Source organism: Papio anubis, chromosome 3 (assembly GCF_008728515.1).
Source record: "Papio anubis isolate 15944 chromosome 3, Panubis1.0, whole genome shotgun sequence".
Taxonomy (NCBI): Eukaryota; Metazoa; Chordata; class Mammalia; order Primates; family Cercopithecidae; genus Papio; species Papio anubis.
In genome coordinates, this window is record NC_044978.1 from 75,531,507 (window position 1) to 75,555,411 (window position 23,905).

General features: G+C 36.7%; 1 protein-coding gene across 45 annotated transcripts in view; it reads left to right on the forward strand.

Moving 5' to 3' along the window:
• CAMK2D (calcium/calmodulin dependent protein kinase II delta) overlaps positions 1–23,905 on the forward strand; it is a 305,944-nt gene that overhangs the window by 188,313 nt on the left and 93,726 nt on the right. For all 45 annotated transcript variants that reach the window (XM_003899111.5, XM_031664320.1, XM_017958999.3 and 42 more), the window contains one exon: positions 21,599–21,664. In XM_003899111.5, the coding sequence (XP_003899160.1) occupies positions 21,599–21,664 (66 nt within the window). The remainder of the gene's footprint in view (positions 1–21,598; positions 21,665–23,905) is intronic.

The following is a 23,905-nucleotide window of genomic DNA, read 5'->3' on the forward strand; positions in this document are numbered from 1 at the left end:
GTCTCAAACTCCTGACCTCAGGTGATCCACCTGCCTAGGCCTCCCAAAGTGCCAGGACTACAGGTGTGAACCACCGCGCCCAGCCTGTTTTGTTTTTTATACTGCAGTAATTACTTAAAATCTTTTCAAGTAAAGAATGATAGCATTGGCCGGGCGCGGTGGCTCAAGCCTGTAATCCCAGCACTTTGGGAGGCCGAGGTGGGCGGATCACGAGGTCAGGAGATTGAGACCATCCTGGCTAACATAGTGAAACCCCGTCTCTACTAAAAATACAAAAGAATTAGCCGGGCGTGGTGGCGTGCGCTTGTAGTCTCAGCTACTCAGGAGGCTGAGGCAGGAGAATGGCGTGAACCTGGGAGGTGGAGCTTGCAGTGAGCCGAGATCAGGCCACTGCACTCCAGCCTGGTGGACAGAGCAAGACTACGTCTCAAAAAAAAAAAAAAAAAAAAAAAAACAGAGTGATAGCATTATCTTAAAATTAATTGATTGCACAGAATGAGACGTCATAGCCTTATTTTTTATAATTTTATATTTTAGTGTCCCATAGAGAAACAGATGGAAACTTATTTATCTCTTAATAGTACAGCTTTAAGTTTATAATAGGGATGATTCATCCAATGACGAGTTTAAAGTGCACCTGGTGATGTCAGCAAGTTATATCGGCTATTTTGAAATTGTGGGGAATTGTGAGCTAGACTTCAAAGAGTAATTAAAGTTATGGAAAAGAAATGGGCATATATATTTCATGCATGAGTAGGGAATTTTCTGTCTGTTCAGGACTGTACTCTTTTAAAATTTTTAAATCTTACTTTTCTAATTGACAAATAAAATTGTATATATTTATGGTGCATAAAATGGTGTTTCAACGCATGTTCTCACTCATAGGTGGGAACTGAACAATGGGATCACTTGGACTCGGGAAGGGGAACATCACACACCGGGGCCTATTATGGGAAGGGGGGAGGGATTGCATTGGGAGTTATACCTGATGTAAATGAAGAGTTGATGGGTGCTGACGAGTTGATGGGTGCAGCACACCAACATGGCACAAGTATACATATGTAACAAACCTGCATGTTATGCACATGTACCCTAAAACTTAAAGTATAATAATAAAAAAAATTTTTTAAAAAAGATTTTAAAAAAATGGTGTTTCAGTTTACGTATACGTTGTAGAATGGATAGATCAGGCTATTTATGTAATGCATTTAGCATATGCGTTACTTTACTAAACTAATTTTGTGTGTGTTGGTGAGAACACTTAAAATCTACTATTTAGCAATTTTCAAATATACAACATATTGTTACTAACTATAGTATCCATGATGTACGATAGATCTCTTGAATTTATTCTCCTGTCTCACTGAAATTTTGTGTCCTTTAATCAATACTTCCCAATCCCTCCAACCTCTAGCCTCTGGTAACTGCCATTTTACTCTCTGCTTCTGAGTTTGATCTTTTTGTTGTTGTTGTTGTTGTTGTTGTTGTTGTTGTTGTTGTTGAGACAGAGTCTCGCTTTGTCGCCCAGACTGGAGTGCAGTGGCCGGATCTCAGCTCACTGCAAGCTCCGCCTCCCGGGTTCACGCCATTCTCCTGCCTCAGCCTCCCGAGTAGCTGGGACTACAGACGCCCGCCACCTCGCCCGGCTAGGTTTTTGTATTTTTTAGTAGAGACGGGGTTTCACCGTGTTAGCCAGGATGGTCTCGATCTCCTGACCTTGTGATCCGCCCGTCTCGGCCTCCCAAAGTGCTGGGATTACAGGCTTGAGCCACCGCGCCCGGCCTTTTTGTGTGTGTGTGTGTGTGTGTGTGTGTGTGTGTGTGTGTGTGAGAGATGGAGTCTCACTCTGTCACCCAGGCTGGAGTGCAATGGCATGATCTCAGCTCAATGCAAGCTCTGCCTCCTGAGTTCAAGTGATTCTCCTGCCTCAGCCTCTCCAGTAGCTGGGATTACAGGTGCTTACCACCATGCCCAGCTAATTTTTTTTTTTATTTTTTCGTAGAGATGGGGTTTTGCCATGTTGGCCAGGCTAGTCTTGAACACCTGACCTCAGGTGATCCACCCACCTCGGCTTCCCAGAGTGCTGGAATTACAGGCGTGAGCCAACACTCCCAGCCAAGTTTGACTTTTTAAAACTGCACATTATAAGTTAGATCATGCAGTATTTATCTTTCTGTGCCTGGCTTTTTTCTTTTAACTTAATATCCTCTAGGGCCATCCATATTTTTACGAGTAACAAGATTCCCTTCTTTTTAAAGGCTGAATAGTATTCCATTGTGTTTATATGCCATGTTATCTTTATCCACACATCCGTTGATGGACACTTAGGTTGATTTCTTGGCTATTGTTAATGCTGCAGTGAGTATGAGAGTGAAGACATCTCTTCAACATATTGATTTCATATCCTTTGAATATATACCTCATAGTGGAATTACTGGATTATATGGTAGTTCTATTTTTTAAGTTATTGAGGCGCTGTCACACTATTTTCCATAATGGCTGTAGTAATTTACATTTCCACCAGCAGTGTGCCAGGGTTCCCTTTTCTCCACATCCTCACCACTTATCTTTTGTGTTTTAGATAACAGTTGTTCTAACAAGTGTGAAGTGATATTATAGTCTTAATTTGCATTTTCCTAATGATTAGTTATGTTGAACATTTTTTCATACACCTGTTGGCCATTTGTACATCTGCTGTTGACAAATATCTATTCAGGTCCTTTGTCCATTTTTTAATCAGGTTATTTGTTTTCTTGCTGTTGAGTTGTTTGTTTCTTATATATTTTGCATATTAACCCATTATCAGATGTATGGTTTGCAGATATGTTCTCTCATTCTCTAGGTTGTCTCTTCACTCTGTTGATTGTTTCCTTTTTTGAGCAGAAGCTTTTAATTTTCATGTAATCTCATCCGTCTATTTTTGCTTTTGTTGCCTGATCTTTTGGGTGTCATATTTAAAAATTCGTTGCTCAGACCAATATCAAGGAGCTTTCTCCCCATGTTTTCTTCTAGTAGTTTTACAGTTTTAAATCTTACATTTAAGTCTTTAATCTATTTTGAGGTGATTTTTATATGTGGTGTGATATGAATGTCTAATTTCATTCTTCTGCATGTGAATATCCAGTTTTTCTGGCACCATTTACTGAAGAGACTCTCTTTTTCCTCATTATGTATTCTTGGCATCTTTGTTGAACATTAGTTGACCATAAATATATGCATTTGTTTCTAGGCTCTCAATTATCTTCTGTTTGTCTATGAATCTGATAATATGCCAGTAACTCTGCTGTTTTGATTACTATACCTTTGTAATAGAATTTGAAATCAGATAGTGTGATGCTTTCAGCTTTGTTGTCTTTGCTCAAGATTGCTTTAGCTGTTTAAGATTCCATACAAATTTTAGTATTTCGTGGTTCCATACAAATTTTAGTATTGTTTTTCTATTTCTGTGAAAAAAAATGCTGTTAGAATTTTGCTAGGGATTGCATAGAATCTGTAGATCACTTTCAATAGTATGAACTTAATTAAACAACATTAATTCTTCCAATCTATGAACAAAGTATAGATTTCTATTTATTTGTGTTGTCTTCAGTTTCTTTTATCAATGTTTTATAGAATTCAATGTACATATCTTTTATCTCTTTGCTCAAATTTATTCCTTTTTGTAGTTATTGTGAATTAGGTTATTTTCTGGATTTTTTTTCATACACTCTGTTGTTAATGTATTGAAATACTACTGATTTTTGTATGTTGATTTTGTATCCTGCAACTTTACTAAATTTGTTTATTAGCAGAACTGAATTCTTAATCATCTCAATTATATTCACCAGAAACAATAAAATAAGAATAAACTTGCTTCACTGTAAAATACTTGTAATCTAAAGAATCAAGTCATATGTTTGTATTTGCTACAAATGGATTTTTCTAAACTACAACAACATAAAGGCCAATTTAGCATTTTTATAGAGACATTATTCTTAAGAGGGTAGAATTGCATGAATTCTGAGTTTTAGAGAAGATCTTGTATGATAATGGTTTAGATTAAATATTGGCCAATTCTCTCAAATTCTTGTGTGAGATATTTAGAAGTTAATTACTTAAAAGTCTGGTAACAGGTGCATTGTTTTGTTTTATATTCTTTATTTAAAAGAAACCTTGAATGCATTTTTAATTAACCTCTGTAGACATATACAAGTTGTACATGGTCCTTTCAACCATTTTCCTACATTGTACCAGAATTATTAGAACAAAACTCGATATCCGATGCAAAATTTAAAAGTTGGACCTTTACCTTACACCATATGCAAAACTTAACTCAAAATGGATCAAAGACCTAAATGTAAGAGATAAAGCTATGAAACTGTTAGAGAAACATATAGGAGAAAAACCTTCATGACATTGGATTTGCCAACAATTTTTTTGGATATGACACAAAAGCACAGGCAACAAAAGAAAAAATAAGTATAATGAACCTCGTCAAAATTAAAAATCTTTTGTGCATCAAAGACACAATCAAGAGAGTAAAAATATGGGCTAGGCGCCGTGGTTCATGCCTGTGATCCCAGCACTTTGGGAGGCAGAGGTGGGAGAATCACTTAAGACCAGGAGTTTGAGACCAGCCTGGGCAACATAGCAAGACCTTGTCTCTACAAAAAGAAAAATTAATGAAAAGATAATCTATAGAATAGGAGAAAATATTTGCAAATCATACATCTAGTAAGGGGTTAATATCCAGAATATATAAAGAACTTCTGTAACTTAACACCACCAAAAAAATCAAAGAAAATATACAAATGACCAATAAGCACATAGAAAGACACTCAACATTACTCATCATTAGAGAAATACAAATCAAACTACCATGAAATAGTACTTCACACCCACTAAAATGACTATTATAAAAACAAAACAAACAAACAAAAAATGGAAAGTAACAAGTGTTGGTCAGGATATAGAGAAGTTGGAACTCATGTAGGTTGCTGGTGGGAATGTAAAATGGCACAGCAGCTGTGGAAAACAGTTTTGTGATTCCTTGCACAATTAAACATAGAATTGCCGTATGATCTAGCAATTTAACTTCTAGTATATACCAAAAAGAATGGAAAGCAAGGACTCAAACAGATACTTACAATGTTTATAGCAGCATTATTCAAAATAACCAAAACGTGGAAACAACACAAATGTCCATCAACAGATAAATGTATAAACAAAAAGTAGCCTGTACATACAATGCAATGTTACACAGCCTTAAAAATGTAATGAAATTCTGACACATGCCACAACATGGATGAAACTTGAAAACTCAGAAATAAGCTAGACCCAAAAGCACAAATATTGAATGGTTCCACTTACATGAAATAATTAGAATAGGCAAATTCATAGGCAAGGACAGTAGAGTAGCGGTTACCAGGTGCTGGAGGAGAGGAGGAATGGATAGTTTTGGGGTACAGAGTTCTGTTTGAGATGATCAGGAGTTCTGAAAATGGTCACGCAACATTATGGTTAATGCCACTGAATTGTGCCCTTAAGAATTTTTTAAGCAGTAAATTTCATGTTGTGTGTATTTTACCACAGTTTTAAAAACATCACTTTTCCATTAAAAAAAAAAAAAAACTTAGAGACCCCTGAACATACAATGTGGACAGATTTTATTTTAAATCTTATGGTTTAAGTATCAAGTTATTGTTAATTACTTCTCCTAAGTATATAAACCTAATACCCAGTAAAATGATGTCTAGTTATGTGGTTGCAGTATATTAACCAAAGAGGACTCATTGTTTTGAAGCAATAATAATTATAACTAATGTTTACTGGATACCTAGTGTGTACCTGACACTATTTATGTTCTTCAACAATTTTAGCTCTTTAATTTTACATCAATACTATTAGATACTTGTTTTAGCAGTTTTATAGATGAGGACACTGAAGTTCAGAGAAGTTAAGTTACTTTTCTGAGTCACACAGCTAAATAGATAAGGATTGAAGACATAGTTCTAACATAAAGTGACTAACTTCTATGCTTGTCATTTTTACCAATTTGAAATTTCATCCATATTTGCTTTGAGATACCTGAAAAATCATAGACTATTTTATATAGTTTTGTAAGAATTGTAAAGCTTAGAAATGTAAAATTTTATGTGGGGATCTGAGATTTCCCCCTGTATAACAGGATTATAGATATCAGATCAGAAGATCTCAGTTGGCCAGGTGCGGTGGCTCACGCCTGTAATCCCTGCACTTTGGGAGGCTGCGGCAGGCAGATCACCTGAGGTCAGGAGTTCGAGAGCAGCCTGCTCAACATGGTGAAACCCTGTCTCTACTAAAAATACAAAAATCAGCCAGGCTTGGTGGCGGGCACCTGTAATTCCAGCTACTGGGGAGGCTGAGGAAGGAGAATTGCTTGAACCCAGGAGGCAGAGGTTGCAGTGAGCCAAGATCGCACCACTGCACTACAGCCTGAGTGACAGAGCGAGACGCCTTCTCAAAAAAAAAAAAAAAAAGAAAAAGAAAGAAAGAAATCAAATGAAAAGAAAAGAAAAGAAAAAAAGATCTCAGTTGTTATGTTTGGGGTCTGAACATGTATAATGTTCATTGCTTGACTCTAGTCTGCCTTTTTGGTTGTTTGATCTCAATGTTAGTGCATCTGATTTTTTTTTAAAGTAATTCAATCAGTAGACATTTATTGCATGCCTGCTTTATGGATATACTCTGCCAAGCCCTGGAATACAGTGATGGACAAGTCAGAACTGACATTGTAGTAGTTGAGGGAGGAGGGGATGGATAATGAGTAAATGAACAAAGAAACCCAGCAAATCATTTTTGTTCTAGTGCTATGAAGAAAAGAGGGTGATATTTGGTGAGTAGCTAGGGGCTGATGACTGATTTAGAGGGTGATCGGGAATGGTTGCTATGATGTTTCAGGAGAAGAAACCTAAATGTTGAGAAGATCTGTGAGTAGAGATTCCACTCAGTGTAAACAATGGGTACAACCCTGAGAAAATGTGGCTTCAATGAGGAGCAGAACAAAGGCCAGTGTGGCATGAAACATCCCAAGTCCTGGGGTGCAAGGATATGAAATAACACATGAGATGGATGTGGGCCAGAGCTCAAAGGCCTTGTAGGCCAGAAAGAGGAATTTAGATATTATGCTGTGTGTTCTAGGAAGGCGTTGGAAGATTTAAAGATCGGAAATATGAAATAATCCGATTTCATTTTACAAAGCTCTCACTTGCTGCAGTGTGGCAAGGGATTATAGGAGGGCAGACGGGAAGTGGAGGAAAACGGATATGGGAGGAGTCAAAAAAATGACAATGATTGGGGCATAGGTGAGAGCAGTAGAGGAGAAAACTTATGTTTCATCTTCAAAAGGTAAATTGGACTTTTAAAAATGACTGAACTCTACACATATATTGCAAAAGTACAAAGAATTGAACATTCAGAGCTTTAGGAAGATACATCGTTTTTAAAAGAAGGGGATTCCTGCTCTTTGAACTGGACCAGTGTTACTAGAGCTGATTCACGGTCAAAAGACAGTCTCTTATGCTGCTTTCCATAGTGAAAAAACCTTCCCTCTTTAGCATGAAACTCTCCTATTCTTAGTGGCAACTGAAGATAATATTGAAAAGAAAAAATAATAACTTCACAGAATAAATCATAGAAAGTAAGACATTTTACAATGATGAAAACATATAGAAATTCTGATTGTTATTTTAGAATATCAAATAACACCACAAAATCTTCCAAAAGCGCATCTGAACTCTGAACTCATTAATAGCCTCTACTAATTTTTTTTCTGTTCTGTAGGAAAGTAGACTCTTTAGTTCAGAAAAAGCCAGGAAAAGGAATTTATCTGACTTTTCTGTCTTTTCTCCATGTTTCAACATTCCCAAAAGTGATTTAAACCTCAAATTAAGGTGATTCTGTCATCTGGGTGGCAAAGATTATGATCTATGACATCTTATCTTGCACACATGCATTCAATTATTCATTTTTTGTGTGACTTTTTTTTTTTTTTTTTGAGACAGAATCTCACTGTGTCCCCCAGACTGGAATGCAGTGGCATTATCTCTGCTTACTGCAACCTCCACCTTCCGGGGTCAAGCGATTCTCCTACCTCAGCCTCCCAAGTAGCTGGGACTACAGGCATGCACCACCACACCCAGCTGATTTTTGTATATTTGGTAGAGATGGGGTTTCACCATGAGGGCCAGGCTGTTCTTGAACTCCTGGCCTCAAGTGATCCACCCACCTCGGCCTCCCAAAGTGCTTGGATTATAGGCATGAGCCACCATGCCCAGCCTTTTGTGTGACTTCTGCGTGAAAATAACTCTTATAAGCATTTGGTAACCAAAATAGAGAGGTGTTGTACAGTCCTTTGAATAAGCCCTCTTTAATTTGTTGTAATGGGTAAATTTATAGGATCATGACCACACAGCTTCATTTCTAATCACCAACCCCAAACCTTGCCTGTTCTCTTTCACAAATGAAAACATTTCTAATCATAGACTTATCTGCAGCTGGTGACTTCATGGCAAGATATTTGTGGTCTGACTGGAGATTGACCACATCCTGTGGTTAAATGTTGTTATTATTTTTTTGAAGACTCTTTGAACTGTCTTAACTGTTTTCATTTGATGTTTCAACTGACTTATTTGTAGTAATAGCCAAGCATTTATGCTTTGAAAATTTGAATTGATATCCTTTATGTATCACATGGATATCTGTTGTATCTGGTGATGTACTATTACATTTTGTATTTTCCGGGTTTTTTTTAAATTAAGGGACCATCATATTCCTCATCTAATATAGGCCCTAATACTTGGACACTTGGTATATACTTGTTAAAAGAATAAATGTGCAAATGACTAGAAGAATAGGAGTTTTAAATCCTCCTTTTAAAGGAAAATGTTAATAATAAAAAATACCCATAGTTCCACTTCCCTGTTTTGACTAATTTCATATTGCATCTTACCTTTCACATACTGTTTAATTCAACTAATGTTGATTGAGCTGCTAATATATCTCAGGCAACGTGTTAGGCTCATGTTAGGTTCAAGGGATACCAAAAATGAGTAAGACATGGTCCTTGCCTTTCCTTATCTTGAGGTTTACTAGGAGATAATGGGTATATAAGCAGATGGTCTCAGTGTGAAATTTAAATCAAACAAGCACAGTATGCTATGAAAGCACAGTGGTTGGATTTCAGAGAAGTATTTCTGGAGGAAACTTGGGCTCCTTCTTGAAGAATGTATAAGCTCATGGAAAATTAAATCAAGATTGCCTAGCTAGGCATCACCAGTGAGGAATTACATTAAAAATGCATGGTGAAATAGGCAACTAACCAAACTTCAAGGTAATTGGTGTGGAATTAAAAAGGTAGAGATCTCAGTAAGAGTGTACCAGGTTATGGAGGTCCATGCATGTCATGGTAAGGGCCTGAAACTATATACTCTAGGCCAATCAATGTTAGCTTTCCAAAGAGGAGGTCACTGATACCTTGAAACTGAGCTTTAAGTATGTGTATGCAGAAGAACCTAGTAAAATTGCTCCAGTATAAAGAACTCTTAATATAGGAAACATTTTATAAATGGAAAAGTAGATATTTAATAGTCACAATTGAGAGTTTTAAAGAAACTAGTTATCTCCATCAAGAGTCTTTATTTCATAGATTCTCTAAGGATTTTTTAAATTCTAGGTTAGCTTCCTTCAACACTATCTCAGTCTGTAATATTTTTCACTAAGTTCCCCCTCCATCTTTTCCAAAACTTCCTACCATTAAAATTTGCTTAAGTGAAACTGGGACAACATGAAGTATATTTGGGTGGGATAGGATACTGTGCCAAAGTTATTTATTTGTACTATTCTTACCACAATAGTTTAGTACAGATACACTCCAGACTTGAATTGTATTCTGTCATCACTTCTCCTCCCATTGATCCCAAGAAGTGTCTCCAAGAAAATCACCTTTCCTTCTCCAACATTAGAAATCAGTGGGATGGCACCATCCACCAAACTACCCATTAAACCACTATCTTAGAGTTGGAAACACTGAAACATCCTTGTTTCCTTCTTACGGTCCAGCAAAATGGTTCGGTACCTTGGCAGCACACCCTTCCCTACAGAACCAGAGGGAGGGAGTGGGGAAAATACAGGAAGAACCAAAAGTGAGGATTTTATGAGAGACAAAGTGAAAGAAAGCTCTCAATGAAAGAAAACCCACACATTCGGCTTTCAGTACCCAGATCCAGAGTGCCTATGTATGCTTTCCATTTGCCATTGTTTGCAGCCTGGTGTGCATTGTAGTAACTTAACATTAGTCAGTAATGATGCCTACAAATATTGTGTTTATTATATGTGTAAGAATGCATTTTATTTTGTTTTTATTTTTTGAGACAGAGTTTTGCTTTTGTCACCCAGGCTGGAGTGCAATGTTGTGGTCTCGGCTCACTGCAACCTCCACCTCACAGGTTCAAGCAATTCTACTGCCTCAGCCTCCTGAACAGCTGAGATTACAGGCACCCACCACTATACCCAGCTAGTTTTTGTATTTTTAATAGAGACGGGGTTTCACCATGTTGGCTAGCCTGGTCTCGAACTCCTGACTGCATCTGCCTGCCTTGGCCTCCCAAAGAGCTGGGATGTGAGAGCGACTGTGCACAGCCAGATGCATTTTATTTTTAAGTCCACAGCTAAAGATTATCTTGTCATATTGTTGAAAAGTAACAGAGCTACTACTAAGTGTGAATAAAGAGCTTGTAGTTTTGCAGGCATTCATTAAATTAAATAAAGCCATATATGCCTGTGAACATAATAATCTGTTTTTTAAAAAACAATGTATTGAACCAAACTATTAAAGCAAGTTTCAGTAAATAAGTTGCCTAACATTTGCACATAAAAAGCAACAAATAGTTTTTGATTCAATGAACAATTGATTATTAAAATCAAGCAAATTTATCTTACTGAACTGTTACAATTATTAAAAATGGAAGCAATGTAAGGCTGTATAGATCTTTGTAGGCAGCAATTAAGTATAAATCTGTTGCTCCTTCTTTTGTATGTCAGCCTGAAAAAGAAAAAAGCATGCGCTTAGAGATCACATGGGGAAATTTGATAATTCAGATAATTTGACAGGTGATAAGCTGTCTCAAATCCCTTTAAGAAGATAGTATAGTATAAGTAACACACAAATATATGAATAAGTGAATAATTTTTAAATTGACAATAATTTGAATGAGCTAGACTTACCTCAATCTCTGTATTCTAAATAGGCAATGTGCTAAGAAAATGAGTATAAATAAGATTTTAGATAATTACTTAACGTAGTAATTTGCATGTGGGATGCCTCTGCTTAGCTGTTTCTTAATGGAGCTCTGGCAGAATTTCTAATTTGTAAAGGAGTCAAATAAGACTTTATCACCCTTTACTTAAAAGAAATATATTTTCATTTCCTTAGAAAAATATTCCAAAATTTAGAAATATGGCTATTCAGACTAGTCCTCTCTTTTCAAATTAAATTGAATTATGCAGCTTTACTGTGATGCTTATTTTTTAATTCATTGAACATTTCATATCCAGTAAAAAGTCAGCTAAAATTACTAGAGCAAATCAGGCTTTTTTTGAACGCTTACTAAGTGGGTGTGTATGCTTGTGTGTACACGTGTATGTATGCACACATACAATAAACCATTTGGTAATATTCCAGAGGCCCAACTATAATGCCAGTAAAAGAATAAGAAATCTGTTGTCTGATGATATTTGTAGTACATGGCAACAGAACACTCAAACTGAAGCATGAAGAACTTGTGAGGATGAATGTTAAACCTAAAAACAATTACTAAGTCACTTCTTAGCTGTCGACAAAATCAAAAGGTTGGGAATAAAACCGGCAATAACTCTTGATATTTTTTAAAAAAAATGATATTACTATCTTAGACATCCCTTCAGAAAGCATTGTTTCTGTTAAGCCTGTGTGGAGATTAATCTGGCATTATCTTTTTAAAAATGTCTAGATTGACTTAAGCCTTTATTCAGATAAATGGGAAAATGTTATGTAACTAGAAGTGAGCTACTAGTTTTCATTGTAAAAGCACAGTCACTAGAGCATACCAAAAAGCACGTTGAGCACATTTGGGAGAAGGTGATTTTTTGTTTGTTTTTAAGAGACAGAATCTAGTACTTTCTCCCAGACTGGAGTGCAGTGCCGTGATCGTAGGTCACTACAACCTCTACCCTCTGAGCTCAAGCAATCCTTCTCCCTAAGCCTCTTGAGTGGCTGAGATTACAGGCATGCTTCGGCATGTCCAGCTAATTTTTAAATTTTTTATAGATATGCAATCTCACTATGTTGCCGAGACTGGTCTTGAATTCCTGGGCTCAAGTGATCCTCCTGCCTTGGCCTCCCAAAATGCTGAGGTCACAAACCTGAGCCACCACACCTGGCTTGTAAGTCCCTGTAGTAATAAAATATATCCTGAATAATGTGAGGAATGAGAGGAAAGTTAGAGACCAGATAAGGGGAAATTGAGATTCCTGTTTCCAACTCTTTTGTTCCTTTTTTCTCTCCTCTTTCCAGTTGAACTCCTGTTTCTTCCTAGGTGTTCATGTCCCACATTTCTTCCTGGCCAACTCTTCCTCATTTATGTGAGGTCCTCCTTGGATAGCACCTCCTCTGTGAAAGTTTCTCTGACCCACAGAAGGAATTCATTATTCTCTCCTCTCTTTTCCCTTAGCCTTTATGAAACTATTATTTCCTCTTCATTTTTTGCTTATCCTTTGTATGGAGTAACTTCCTGAATCTATATAGCAGTGGTGTGGAGCCCTCTAGGAAGCATAGGAAATAGGGGAAATAGCAAGAATTCTTCATAAACTGCAATAAGTGACAAGATGCAGCAAGACTCCCAGCCTTCCTGGCTGGCATGGGGCACTGACTGGTGTAATGTTCCAGTGTGGATGTTACTGTGTATTCATCAGTGAGTCTGCATAGATGGAATCCACATATGTCCCATTTGTGCTAATTCTTCTTCCTTTCATCATGTCAAAAAGGCAAGTATTGGGTGAAACTTTTTTACTTACAAGTATACATATTTCCTCTGTAAATGGGACAATTACTGAGTCTAGGATTTGCTGGGTCTTAAGGATTGTGACTTTAAAAATAGACCTATGCTTTAGTTAAAGCATGTTCCACAGGAACATAATTTTTTATTCATGTTTTTGTTTTCTCCACTAGACTAGATGCTTGATAGAAGTTACAACTTGATTCTTTATATTCCTGTCCATTAGCATGGGCAAAGCTCACACATACAATGAATACAGTTGAATAATGTTTGTAGAATTCGTATATAAATGACACTGTTTAATGACAAAGTTGAACTCTCCATGAAGTTATTCGTATTTTCAGGAAAAAAAAGGCAGTGAGAACAAATGAGTCACCCACTGGAGAACTTAGTATGGGATGTCCTGGTATCCTCAAAACAAGAAGGATCATTTAAATAGCTTGCAGCCACCTGTAGCTTGAGCTCTCCTTTGTAAACATCTACACACTCACAGGGGTCAACAGTAACAGTATCTCCTCTCCAGCAGAGGATCTGTTGGTCTTCTGAGTACCGAAGACTGATAAATGATAGAATCTCTTCTTGTCTGACATCTTTGAAACTCCCGATGTTCCAGAACCTGGAAAACCTGTTGTCGTGTAGGGGCATATCAACAAATCAGTAGCTTCACTCATCTGTCACCTCTATTTCAGGATTCTTTCTGGAGTATTGATGATTAGAAATATATTAGAATCTGGACTTTGGGGTATAAATTCAACCATTATCTACAGTAGCTTTCCTACTTTCATAACAAGATCTACACATTTTGTGGCTAAATAAATGCTCATTTTTCTGATGACCAAAGCTAACTTTTAGATGAATTACTGATATACAGAAACTATTTCATCCCAATTAACATGTGAAACACAATTTAACTGTGATGATGTTTTCCGTCAAAGGCAGTTGCCTTGGCATTAACAGTGAAATCTTACCTGCACAAGAAGGCTCAGCCTAACCCTGGCAGAATTCCTAGGCTGTTTCAGTACATGTGACATTAATAATATGTAGCTTATCAGGTGATGATACTCAGTTAGTAACATTCATCAGTGGGCCAATGGCAGATATTTTTTAAAGTGATTATAATTTTTCTCTAAGGATTACCCAAGCATAATAAATAACAAAATATGAGCAAAAATTGTGATAATACAAGGGATTTTTAAATGGCAATGATTTTAACATATAGATAAATAAAAATAATCATGTCTATATTATATTGTTTGAAACTTAGTCTAGTGAATGACAAGTGATAGCATAGGTATTGAGAGTTTACCTTTTATTCAGCAAAACTTCTGATAGGCTTACTGAATTCCAATAGTTAATACATAATTCCTCTGTGTACTCAAATTGTTTCTAATTAGGTGGACTTCGCTATTCTTTTAAAAATATTTTGTAAATAGTCTTGTTATCTTTAGAATATCTGTGGTGCTTGTAAAACCATATACAGTGATTTCTTTCATTTCCTTTGGGTTTTTTAATGCATAGTAGAGTATATAGGTCAGATGCCTTTTGAAATGCCTGATATGTTAGAAATCCTCCATTCACCTCTTGAAATGAGTATTTGCTTTATTTATTTATTTATTTATTTATTTATTTATTTGTTTGTTTTTGAGACAGGGTCTCATTCTGTCATCTAGGCTTGAGTGCAGTGGCATGATCAAGGCTCTCTGCAGCCTCAATCTTGCAGACTCAAGGGATCCTCCCGCTTCACCTTCCTGGATAGCTGGGACAATAGGTTCATACCACCCCACCTGGCAGGCTCTCATTATGTTACCTAGGTTGTTCTTGAACTCCCAGGCTCAAGCAGTCCTACCATCTCAGCCTCCCAAAGTGCAGGGAGTATAGGCGTGAGCCACCACACCCAGCAAAATCAGTATTTTATAAGTGAAATTACATATATATACACACATACCCTAATAGTATATGTCTGTGTGTGTGTATGTGTGTGTATGTATGTATTACAGTTGTTCCTCGCTATCCACAGAAAATTGATTCGAGGACCCTCTCGGATAACAAAATCTGCAGATACTGAAGTCCCTGATATAAAATGGCATAATACTGTATTTGCCTATAACCTATGCACATCCTCCGGTATACTTAAATATTTTTAATTGTTATTTATTTTTGAATACTGTATTTTTGATCCTCAGTTGGTTGAATCTGCCATGTCAAATCCTCATATACAGATGGCCAACTGTATGTGTAATTTAATAATAGTGAATTACTAAAAATATTGGGGCCATAATAAAAATTATTGATAGCAAATTACTAAAAAAATTTGGACCAATAAAGATTAGTGACTTCAAGAATTAAGAGACTATACATATATGAAAATTAACTCTTAAAATGTGACTTGGTTATTCAGTTAGCTTGGATAGATGAAGCAGAAAGTTTAATGGTGATTATGAAAACTGAATTTTTGTATATGTGGTTTAACTACATTGTGAGTTACATGAGTGTGTTATTTCTCCTTTTGTCTCACTACTTTAATGGGAGATTATTGTTGCCCAACTCTGGGACTCTGGGTCTAGTGTGTAATCAGTTCAGCCAGATTCTTCACCTCCAAAAGAGTGTCTTGCATCTTTGGGTCTGGGCCCAGGTTCAACTCCAAGAACTATACATCTCAGGAACCAAAGGTTATGCTTGGCAGGGAAGCCTAATGCCCCAACAGGGCACTCACTAATCTATCTGAGTGGACTATTAGTGTTTTTCTATTTTTAAAATTTGTTTTATATATGCACAGGTACTCTAGCATCAGCTATTGTGTCCTCCAAAGAGTTGAGTGCATTATTATATCAACTCATCCATGCTCATAATACACGTGTATGTGCCAAGTGCAATTTTGGGAAGCTAAGGGTAGGACTGGTGCAAAACTGTGCAGTTACAAATTATAGGCTTCTGAAGAGGTAATCTGACTCCGTAAACCCGCCTCAAATCAAAAAAGATAAGTACTATGGTAAGACATAAGAGCTAGTCTCCAAAACACAGCTTGCACAGCCCTAAATTCATTATTAATATTTCCATAAGGACATAGAAAGGATGCTATAAATGACTCTCACCTCACAGACACTGCAGAAAGACCACTTACTTTCAAATTTGACATTCTGCTTCTCCATGAGTGTTCTTGGGAATTCCTGGAAGAGAGACGAGCATGTGGAAAGGCCCTGGGGCAAGAAGGAGCTTGCTATGCTTGAGGAACTGGAGGAAGGCCATCACAACTAGACCTAGACAGAGAGGGGCCTCAATTGGGAGATAGGTGGGATACAAATTAAGCAGAGACATGAAGGTCATGTCAGGAGTTGGCCTGAAAAATCAGTGTACAGCCGTCGAAGAGCTTCATGCAGACATGTGACAAAATTGGATGTGCATTTACAGCTATTTTGTGGAGAGTTGATGCGGGGCGGGGCGGGGGGTGGGGCCAAGACAGGAAATGGGGCCGGTTAGGAGTTATTGCAGTGGTACGTGTGAGAGATAGCAGAGACTTAGGCTGGTGACATTGTAGTGGAGATAGTAGTCTTGATTCAAGTCTTGTTTTGGAGATACAATCAGCAAGATTTAGTTAGAGATCAATAGATACATAATAGAAATGGTGATTGGGCCTCTTCACCCTCGGGTACTAGCTCAAATAACAGGTCAAACCAGAAAATCATGAACTGGTGCTTATCAATTCATTCACCCATTTAATTATTTAATCACTTATTCACTCGGAAAGCATTTATTAAGCTCTTTCTGTGTGCCAGGCACTGTGTAAGGTACTGAAGAGACAATGTCCCATTATCATTCATGTGCTCTGCCTGACAGACCCTTACACTAGTGGTTGGCTTGATTTACTTTATGTCTTAGAACATGGTGCTAAGGAGACCTACATTTTTCATTGTATCCCCATAGACTGTGTTCATTTAGACACGTGGTTCCCTTCAGGGGTCCTTAGGGAGCCCCTGGGGTAACTAGGAATGGATGGAGTTGGCACACTGGTTGGCACGCTGACAAGGTAGTGCTGCCGCACCTAGAACGGGGCCTGGTGTTGAAGTCTTGCCGTATATAGGATAGCTGCACACTCGTAATGTAGAATCATCCAGCCAAGACACCCAGTAACACTCCTACTAATGAGCCCTGATCAGCTTCACACTGACCAGTGACTACTCTCCTGCCCCCACCAGTAGTCAAACTGTCTGACTTTAATCAATGATTGAAGAGCATGTAAGTGGGAATTCTTTATGTCTGTATTCTTCCCAGTCTTTTTGCATGATCCTTTGGGCTATTCCAAGCCCCTTGTCTTACCCTGCTCTGCTCCCCAAATTGTGTCCAAGGGGCAAGCTAGTAGGCTAGCACAGACAAGAAGAAAACTAGTCCTTTTCTTTTCTTTCGTGTGTGTTCTTGGGAAATGTCCTTAATCTCCATTACTTTCATTTCCTTGTCTGTAAAACAGAAATAGCACTAGTATCTACTTCATAGGGTTGCTGTGTTACAATCTCTAGAGCACTTAGAACAGCGCTTGGTCTTGGCACATTTTCTTAGTCTTTTGGGCTGCTTAACAGAATACCATAGCCTGGGTGGCTTGAACAACAGACATTTCTCACAGTCCTGAAGGCTGGAAGTCTGAGATCAGCGTGCCAGTGTGGTCTGGTTCTGGCGAGGGCTTTTTTCTGGACGGCAGGCTACTGACTTTTTCTTATATTTCTACATGGAGAAAAGAGAGGAGAGAGCTCTCTGGAGTCCCTTTGGTAAGGGCACCAAATGAGGGCTCCACCCTCATGACCTGATTACCTCCCACAGGCCCCACCTCCTAATATCAGCACTTTGGGGGTTAGGATTTTAAGCTATTAATTGAGGACAGGGCACAAATATCCAGGTAGTTGCACACACAATAAGCACCCAATGGATATTTCTTGTTATTGTTCAACAAGTGGAAGACAGTGTGTTGGATGACCATGCAGGTGACACAGATGAATATGTCACCATTACAACTTCTGCCTTCATCACTAAATGAAGACATACCAATTGCTTAAATGCAAGGCAGCATGAGATATGTTTTTTGACAAACAAAAATCTGATGGTGGTGATTCTTTGTTTAACTGCTTAATGAACCTCTGTTAACTCTGCTCAGAGGCTTGGATTTCAGGTCTGGCAATTTCATCTCACTAGGCTTGTTCTTCAGCTTTAAGTTAATTTCCCAGGGGAAATTACTCATTTTTCCAGGAGTTAGTCCCAATCCTACCTTAGCAAGATTGCCTCCTACTTGTGCATTAACTGGGTGCCGCTCTTGGTTCCTGTTTTGCGTCGGCTCCAACCTGAAGTTCCTGGCTTTCCCCCACCACCTTGAGCACTGCTTTTAATCTCCAAGTCAGGGCTATTCCTTAGGTTAATGTGGCACCATTTTTTTTTAAATCCCAGTCTTTGACTCTACTTGCTGTTCAACCTCATGGTCAAAGATCTATTACTGATGAAATTCTACGAATGTAGTATTCTGGATGAAACGAATTTTAACCATTTCTGATGTGAGTTACAAATTGTACACTAGAAACAAAAGAACAATTTATTGTACGGGGTAATACAGTTTGAATCAACATCACTATAAATAACAACAATAACACAAATATTTATCTTTCTGATATATAGTCTCATCTTTTCATGTTCTAGAGTTATCTTTTTTTTGCTTGTGAGCCCTAATGTTCTGGAGATACATAAATGGTAATTAATGCTCCAAATTTATAATTGATATGCTTCATATCATAGTAGAACTCTGACATCAATATATTCACAAAATCTCTAATTAGTTAATTAACAGTTTATTCATGAAACTGATTTAATTTGGGCACTATATGAAATTTCACACAACACACTAAACATTTTCAAAAATATGTAGTAACTATGGCTTAACTTTGTGTTCTATTAAACAGCAATGTAAGCATAGAAATATGTTAAAGTTAGAAAAATCAGTAACTTCTCTTCAAGACATTGAATTCTGTTATAACTGCCATTTTTTTCTTTTCAGACATTTATCATATGTGTAGAAGAAATAAAATGGTTTCATTTGTGTAAAGATATTTTTAAATATTGGGAAAAATGAATGCTAGGAGAGAGAATGTTGTCAGACACAGTTAACTACATAATCTAAAACTCAACATGAAACTCTACACCCCTCAAATTTGTCTAAAGCTATTATGATTTATTGAAAACTACCAGAATGCTAGTCCCCCTGACTTTCAAGTATTCTCCTTTAAATATGAAATGAAATAGGAAATGAAACCTATTGCCATGTATAACTAAACTTTGGTATGTGTATGATTTTTTTTAAGCTCAGGTAAAGTCCAGACTTACAGTATATGAAATGGATAGCATGATTCTGTAACTGGGTTAATTCATTTAATCATTATTTCAAGAGTCATTAATTAAGCAAATATGTATTAATGCTAGGTTAGATGCTAACATAACAAAGATCAGTAAGTTGATAGCCCAGTGATCCAGGATCTGGTATTTCTCATAGGGCAAATAATATGTTTAAGGAGCCTATAAATAGCAACAATTTTATTAATGTCAGTAGACTTTAATCAATGTTTATTAAACATTTTAACAATCCCAAATTGTCTAATATATGTAGGTTTTCTAGGTACTTATGATCAAAAACAAGGATAACTATGAGTACATATTATATCTATAATACATTAGTCACATTCAAAGGGAGAAATCTCACAAAATCATCACTATACAGGCAACAGTAGATTTGTTGAAAGTGTTTTTTGTCTAATTATTTTGCATTATAATTTATGTGAGGTACATTGTGTGATAGCCTTGTTATAGATTCTAATTGGAATAAATAGCTATGCTATTAAATGGAATTATGTACATGTAACCATGATTTTTAGAACATGCCTATATGAAGATTTATATGATAATTTTAGGTAAACATTTTATATGTAAAATAATAGAATTGGAAGTAATGACTGACATTAAAGGACTTTGAAGTATCCAGAATGCAATTAAGAGAGGCAGAAGTTGCATAAATGTTCAAACATATTTATAATTTTTAGTATCCCATCTTTTCATTTTGGGAAGGAGAATAAGGGAGAGAATACTAACTGGTGATCTCTAAAACATGCTATCCTTTGATGATGTTTCAGAACTTAATAAAGCAAAAAAGCAAACAAGTGAACAAAAAGAAAAACGAATTTAGCATCCTTTTATCTCACTCTATAGTGTTCATACATGAAGCTCTATACCTTTACTTGATGCTTTTCCAAATGACTCATGCCTTCTAAACTGGAAAGACTGGCAATGTCATTATTGGAAAATCTACACTGTGGAGTGGTTGAGGGCATGAGCTGTGGAGTCGATGGCCTGCCTGTGTCACTAAAGACTGTGTGATCTTGGGCAAGTTACTTAACTTCTCTGGGCCTCCATTTTCTCATCAATAAACTGGGAGGGGAATTGCTTGGCGGGCGATTGTGGGGATTTATGAGTTAATATAATGCTTAGTACAATGTGTGGTTTATTGTAAGAACTCAGCAAATGTTAGCTCTTACAAGGTTAAATCCCAAAGATGAAATATCCTTTTAAAATCAAGCCAGATCATAGCAGAAGAAGAAATGGTTGATAAATGAGAAAATGGTCTACCTTACTAATAACCAAGAAATTCATATTAACGTGAATTTTCCACAATTGAATAGGTGTTTATTTATTAATAATAACTATGATCAGTAATGATTTGGGCCTGTGGGCACCTTCATAATGTTGGGGGTGCAACCACTTTGGAAGGCGATTTGCTCTGTCTGCTTTACAAAATTTTAAACGTGGGTACTCTTTCACCCAGTAATTTTACCTGTAAGAATTTCTCTTGTAGAAATACCCTCTAATATGCACATATATGTGTGTGCACGCATGTATGTACACACATGCATATCTCTATTGATTGCTATGTTACATTAAATTGGGGGAAAATGCTTCTGATATGACATCATGCCCATAATTTAATGTAAAATGACAAATATAATTAGCTTAATTATTTACATATAGTACGTGATCCCACTTTTGTGGGAAAAGTATCTACTTTTTTGTGTGTGTTTTCAAGGGGAAAAATGTATCTTTAAGGATGCACACATGCGAAAATAGCAAAAGGATACAGGGAAGGATACAGCCTGCAAACTCATACTCAATAGCTATGATGTGTATCATCTCCTTTCATTTAGAAAATGTTTCTAAACTGTGCCAAAATTTTGTCAGGTATCCATTAATATCTGAAAAATTGAAATGAAAACCGTTTTCTGTAAAAGATATTGCCTAATATATTTATGGCATACAGAAAATTGTGACCTCATGTGTCTGATGATAGACAAATAAAAAATATTAAAATGTTTAGTATAATATAGATTTGACTTATGAAGAGTCTTAAGGTTTAAAATGTTTTGATAACTTTTTAAATCATCTAAGAAAAAAATCTATATGAACACATTTGCAAATCTATTGATGCTTATTTTTTTCTTCTTTTTAAATGCGATTATCTTTTTTTGTCTTCCCAGAGTTACCGGAGGTGAACTGTTTGAAGACATAGTGGCAAGAGAATACTACAGTGAAGCTGATGCCAGGTAAGTGACTTGCCCTGGGCAAGATACAAGACTCAACATTCAAATAATACTTTTTCAGTATATTTCTTTACAAATGCATGTTTGTACAAACAAATGTTTTAAGGATCTCCAGGATGATTCTTAGAAAAAAAAAAAAAAAAACTATGAATCTAGTCTATATTTGTATTTAACATCTGTAGTTAGATTACATATTTTATCAAAAACAAGAAGAAAAAACAAAGCAAAACACCCCACCTAACTGGAATGACTTCTGCTAAAGCAATGTATTTTTTAGTGAAGGTCAGAGATCAGAGATTGAAATCCTCTGATCCCTAGATAGATTCTAGGTTGCCTAGTGTTAGCCAGTAGTCACATGTGGCTATTGCAATTTCAGTTAATTAAAATTAGATTACATTAAAAATGTGTTTCTCAGTTGGTCTGACCACGTAGCTGGTCTAGCCAACTGCCTAGTAGCCACAAGTGTCTAGTAGCTACCAATTGACCAGACCAGATATATAACATTTTCATCATCACAGAAAGTTCTACTGAACAATGAATATCTAATCACAAAGCAGAAACAGACTGAAGAAAGTCTCAGTGGTCTTTTTAAGGAACTATTATTAGCTAATTAACTCTTTGGAAATTTCATTAAAACCCTTGGACCTCTGAGTTGAAAAATACTTAATTCAAGCATTTAAGAGAGTTCAAGAGTAATTTTTCTATCTTGTTAATTGGCAAAATCTTTACAAAAGTTAAAAAAAAGACTAAGTTTTTTGTCTAATTTGCAACTTCCTAGGCTACCCAAAGCAACATTTTTGGAGTGGAGTAACATTAAGCACTTGCTTAGATATTACTTAGACTGCATGGTGTTAATTTTCCTCTGTACTTTTATGTATTCTGTAACTGTCATTTAATTTAAAAAATCTGATCAAGAGTGATTGGCTCATTATTAGCAATGTAAATGAGGTGTTTGGGGGCAGAGATTGAATCTGCCTCCATTCTGTAATGCCGTCGGAGCTTCCCAAGGCTTGCTGATCCCATTGTAGCCTGACCCTCAACAGATGTCCAGCTGATGTTAAGGTTCCCAGCCCCTCCTTGCCCTCAGAGGCACACTTCTAAGTTTCTAATTTTTCTTCTTGGTTTAATGAACTGTTTATGGCAGTTTGCGAATCTATCCGTACATGACTACACTCTAATTTTTTAATGTAATTTTTATGGCCAAAGTCAAATAGAAAATTCTGTGTAATTTATACTATGATGAGTGAATCATCACTTGCTCAGTTTACCCCAAATCCCCACATTAGGGTCCTGAAAGGGGCCTAGGGGAACCTCTGGAAGTAGCTATTTGGCCACTTGCCAAGAAACAGTAATACTTTTAATCAAGGTACTAAACTGGGGAATTTCATTTATTTTGCCCTTCAAAGTTATGTTAAACAGGCTGTTACTTGGTTTGAAAAATACTGGTTGAAATTAAAATAAAGACAATTTTTACTGCTAAAGAGCCCTAAGATATTTTTTTATGAAAGCTCTCAGACAAAATTAAAGAGAACAAACATTTCCTTCTAACTACAAGAATAAGGAGGCTATTTCTCAGTCAGATGTGGTGGCCCACTCCTATAGTCCCAGAACTTTGGGAGGCCAAGGTGGGAGGAATGCTCGAGCCCAGGAGTTCGAGACCAACCTGGGCAACATGGTGAAACCCCCTCTCTACTGAAAATATAAAATTAGCCAGGTGTGGCGGCACGCTTCTGTCGTCCCAGATAATCCAGAGGCTGAGGCAGGAGAATCCCTTGAATCTAGGAGGTGGAGGCTGCAGAGATCATGCCACTACACTCCAGCCTGGGTGACAGAGTGAGACCCTGTCTCAAAAGAGGATATTTGATTGTCAAGAAAATGGTAAAAAATTTTTACTAGTTCTCAAAAATGTAAGAATTGAATCCATTCTCACTAGTAATATCTTCTGTTATTCCCAAGATTCAATAATTTATCCTTGTTGTTTGAGAACAATAAGAGAAATATTCCTAAAGAGTAGTGCAAAGTGAACATTATTGTAAAAGAAAAAAGATTCCTATGGTTTAAAAATAATGACCAATACTTAAATAAGCAATGTAGTCAACAGCAATGAATGTGAGACCCTTTTAGTCGTATTGTTATTAAGAGAACTAGAAAAATCATAGTCATGATCAATTTTTAAATTATTTACATTGTAGTAAATCAGAGGGTGATTACTTTTTTAAATTCAAGATTTTTCTTTGGAATAAT